Below are 4,793 nucleotides of genomic sequence, written 5' to 3' on the forward strand. Positions count from 1 at the left end.
GTTCATGTTTCCTTATTTGAACATAAAACATTTCTTATATAATCCTCGTTTGAGACCACACAAAAAATGCATTGAAAATCTCCTCATGTACTATATTGCTCTTTCCCGTGCACTATATTCATTTTTACATGTACTTTATTCACTTTTACATGTACTATATTCTAATTTCTCATATAAACTAATCATCAATGTATTGTATTTCAAGTTCTCACACACACAATATTCCACTTTCTAAAAATCAATGTTTTTTAGACAAACAAGACTGTGATTTGGGGACGTAGGAAGTATCGGAGTATCTTTCTAAGAAGACATGTTGAGCGGAGACTCTAGAATACATTTCATTAATACGTTACAGCAAATAGTGAAATACATGTAGGGTATTTTTCATAACATGCACAATGATGTAGCTAGGCAACAAACAACAGCCACGAATTGCAAGTTTCTTAAATAAATTATCTCTATATAGGCCTATACTTGATTAATTTGTACAATACGTTCTAAGACCAATAGGATGAATATGAGTTGGAGAATTACAATCAAAATCTCGATGAACTTGATAAATGAATCAATTTGTTCCTTTAATTTCCTAATATCTATAGAACTATCAATATAGAGTTGGCTCAAGTGGTAAGCAGCTTGATGCCGCTTAAGGGAGGTCTCGAGTTCGAGCCTCGCCGTATGCAGAAACTCTTGTTGGGAGACTCACCCACCATAAGCAAGGTGTGCGACACGGGTCGGATCCGGATGTAGTCGGAGCTAAGCTCCGGTGAACCGGGTGTGCTATGCGTAAAAAAAAAAAAAAAAAATAACAAATGAATTGCCATATGTAAAAAATGTATCTAATCAGAATGCACAGAAGATGCAACAGTTCTAGCCCAAAGCTTAAGGCATTCCTTCATTTCTTCAGCTCTAGAAACCCTTGCCATCTTCAACCTAAGCAACGGTGAGTCCGGTCTCTTTACCATCCATGCTTCAGACAAATACGGCTTCAAAACTCCCACCTTTTTCTCTTCTCTTTGACCTTCAATATCATCACAACCATTTGTTCTATTTGTAGTAACAACGTGCTCTCCTAGTCTTTGTAATCCCGGAACTACACTCATAGTTCTAGGGCTAAGTTGATCCTTTTCAAATTGGAATCCCAAATCCATGAACCCTTTAAGCTCTTCTAGCTCAAGATCATGCAATGTACTACAACTTGAGAATTTTTGCAATTTATGGCTTTCTTTCATTGAATCATTATTTAAACTCTTTCGTGCTCTTTGAATCGATGGAGAGGAAGATTGTGACCGACTTTTATTGCATTTCAATTTTGTCCTTGCTAATCTTTTCCTCCCTACACGATTTTCATATCCCTCTTCTACTTCATTGTTCAAATCATTCTGTTCAATACCAAATTAAACATATATCAATAAATTAATTAAACTAGCAATAAATTGGATTTTGTAATCTAGATTAATCCATTCGTATAAGCAAAATGAAAAAGGTCGCAACTTCTGATAAATTATTTGTGTCGCAAACATGACATGTCCTATATTAAAATTGGAAATTATTCCCTCTGTATTTATTTAAGAGATACACTTGCCTTTTTCGGCCGTATTTGTTTAAGAGATACACTTGCCATTTTTAGTAACTTATCAACCCCACCATCTAATTAAATAATACATTAAATTTACCCTATGAGCCACCATCCTATTAAACAAATAATTTCAGAAACCCACCTCACCTCCCACCCCCCAAAATGACATGGTCCCCACTTGTTTACTTATTAAAATCTACCCAACCCCACTTGCTTTATTATTTTATTTCATTCAATTATTCTTCTTAATACCCGTGCCCGACCAAGTATATCTCTTAAATACATACGGAGGAAGTATATATTTTAACAAAAATACAATATTACTGTATTCCCTCCATTCTTGTTTATTAGTTTCCTTTTCGTTTTAAGATGTTTTTTTATATTAGTACCTTTTAGAATCTTTCCCTGTTTGTTCAACAATTATTTCCTTTACACCCTTATATCACAAATATATTATTATATTTTCGTTTTAAGATGTTTTTTTTATATTAGTCCCTTTTAGAATCTTTCCCTATTTGTTCAACCATTATTCCCTTTTAACCCTTAGTACAGATTACAGAATATGACTAATTTATGACCTAGAGAGTTTATATAGTACTCTCTATACAGATGCGGAAAAATCCAGAAAATATGCCCAAAACAGATAACCAGGCCAGCGAGATCTCCGTGTTAGGGCGTTACAGTAAGGAGCTTGACCGATTCAAGGCATATTCTAACACTAACAGGTGATTTATTAGTGAGTTATGAAATTTTCCACTTGATAAACATATGTCCATATATCAATGTTATTACGGTCCGAGTGATTGTAATTTTTGCTTAATCGGCCTTAAATAATCTTACACTTGCTTATAATTCACTACCCTCAAATGGAAATGGATCACTATTTATGGGAAGATGCAACATTTTCACCTAAAAAGTGAACAATATCTATACTAATATATTAAAAGCGTTTATGAAAACGTATATGTGTCACGTATATCCCTTCCTTATTACGCCACATCACTGCTAATAAGCATTATGGCATATTGACAACCAAAAATAATCATGTAGTAAGGATTGAACATCAAACCTCATGGATTAAAGTTTCACCTCTTACCGTCTTAACTAGCTTACAATGTATGTTATATTTTCCAATATAAATGTAAAATACAATCTTTTAAAAATGGACACATTTTTACAAAAAGTAAACCCTACTAAAAGTAAAACCCGGAGCAATGCTCGGGCCACACACTAGTTAATATATTACAAGGCGTTTATAAAAACGTATATGTGTCACGTATATCACTCCATATTACACCACGTAATCTTTAATAAGCATCATGACATGTCGTTGACAACCTAAAAAGCATTTAGCAAAGATCGAACACCAAACCTGATGGATTTAAAGTTTACTTCCTACCATCTTAGCTAGCTATAATGTAGGTTTTGTTTTCCAATATAAATGTAAAATACAATTTTTTAAAAATGGGCACATTTTTACAAAAAGTAAACCCCACTAAAAGTAAAACCCGAAGCAATGCCCGGATCACACACTGGTTTATGTATTAACAAAAGAGCATCGTACAACTTATTTACTGTTTCCAACTTATTTGTATTGATTATAACTTATTTTTAATAATTGAAACTCGTTTCTACTATCAAAACCTTATATTTACTGAATATATATATTTACTAATAAGTTTATACTACCCAATTCTTATATATGTAAAAATTATCTATTTTTATTGATAATATTTTTTTATTTTAATAAAATTATTTCTTTAAAATCACTAATGATGTATAAAATTATTCATTTAACTCTTTGAAATGTTTATCTATCAATTTTCTTTTTATAATATAAAAGTTAATCAAAACATAATAAAAGTTACAAAAAATTAGGTAAAAGTTATAAAAAACTTGGTGAAAAGTTATTCCAGTGTAGAATAAATTTATTGTTTGCCCTGTACGTACAAAGACTTTTTGAAGGATCGGAAGCTATTTTGATAGATTGTACCTCAAAGTGAAGAATTGAATTTTCCCTAGTAACAAATTACACAATGTGACAACGTAATCCAGGGCAAAGAAGAGTATGTAATACCTGAGAGATTGTGGTGGTGGAAGAGTTTGTTGATGCATAATCTCCCTCCCATTGTAAAGACTCAGATGACGAACTCATAACCGTTTGTAAGGCAGCCTTAGAGCTAAGTACTGAAGTAGTTTCGGAGGATAAAATGATATGGTGGAACCAAAGGCGGTCCATGGCGGCCAAAACTTGAGACGAGTAGCTTTCTCCCATTGATGATAATTGATAAATGAAGCAATATAATTGTGTAACATATGGTTAATGGTTTGGTTGTTGTAAAAAAATCTAAAATATGAGGGGCATTATAATTATTATCTATAACAAGGTGACAAAATATGGCAAATGTGGTCACAAACAATGTGACTCTTCGGAACCAAGTTCGATCCACATATTCTTTACAATGTAGGACAAAAGGCCACAGGGTAAGTGGAAAATGTAATCACGGCTCATATTTGGACCTTCAAGATAACCTTAAATACAATACGTAACTTCTTATGGAGATTTCTACTACGTCTGTTTCATAAATAATTTTACGGTTATTATTTGCACAAATAAAATGAAAAAGTTGGTTGAATATAATAAATGATTTTTTGATATTTACTACCTTAAAAATACATCACTTTTGTATTTACTACCTTATGACAATTTTATTTTAAGTTACTACCTTAAAGTTTCAATTTTTTTTTATATTTACTACTACTTTACAGTTTTCTCATTTTAAAATTGAGACATTTATTTCGTTTCTTAATCATTTTAAGTGATTCAAAATCCATTCTTCTCTTTACGTGTAAGGATTTTATAGGGATCTTTTTTTAAACATTTTGTAAAAGGTAAAACGATTTAATTATTATTTGTAAAATTTTAAAATATTTATGAATTATCAAACATATTGTTTTGAAATGTCGTTCTCAATGAAATCTCTATCGAAAAAGGAAATTATTGAACTTTGAATAACTTTAAACGATTAAGAAACGAAAGAGATATCCTAATTTTAAAATAAGAAAACTGTAAAGTGGTAGTAAATAATAAAATTTGGAAGTTTAAGGTAGTAATTTAAAATAAAATTTTCATAAGGTAGTAATACAAAAGTGGTGTATTTTTAAGGTAGAAAATACCGAAATTTCCTATAATATAATATAGATAAAGTAAGAT

General features: G+C 31.2%; 1 protein-coding gene across 1 annotated transcript; it reads right to left on the bottom strand.

Annotated features, from left to right (window-relative positions):
• Positions 1-311: 311 nt before the first annotated feature.
• On the bottom strand, positions 312-3,932 carry LOC110787127 (uncharacterized). Its single transcript, XM_021991698.2, has 2 exons — positions 3,657-3,932; positions 312-1,382 (listed from the first exon to the last, which is right to left on the bottom strand). The coding sequence occupies exons 1-2, from the start codon at positions 3,852-3,854 to the stop codon at positions 840-842; spliced, it is 741 nt and encodes a 246-aa protein (XP_021847390.1). The 5' UTR covers positions 3,855-3,932; the 3' UTR covers positions 312-839.
• Between the last annotated feature and the right edge of the window lie 861 nt (positions 3,933-4,793).

This window comes from Spinacia oleracea, chromosome 2 (assembly GCF_020520425.1).
Source record: "Spinacia oleracea cultivar Varoflay chromosome 2, BTI_SOV_V1, whole genome shotgun sequence".
NCBI classification, from domain to species: Eukaryota; Viridiplantae; Streptophyta; class Magnoliopsida; order Caryophyllales; family Amaranthaceae; genus Spinacia; species Spinacia oleracea.

What these genes read in the sequence shown, in the direction of transcription:
- LOC110787127 (XM_021991698.2), bottom strand. Translation starts at nt 3,854, where the DNA reads ATGGGAGAAAGCTACTCGTCTCAAGTTTTGGCCGCCATGGACCGCCTT. An exon ending in CCACCACCACAATCTCTCAG is followed by an intron (nt 1,383 to 3,656) that starts GTATTACATACT and finishes GGTATTGAACAG; the next exon opens with AATGATTTGAACAATGAAGT.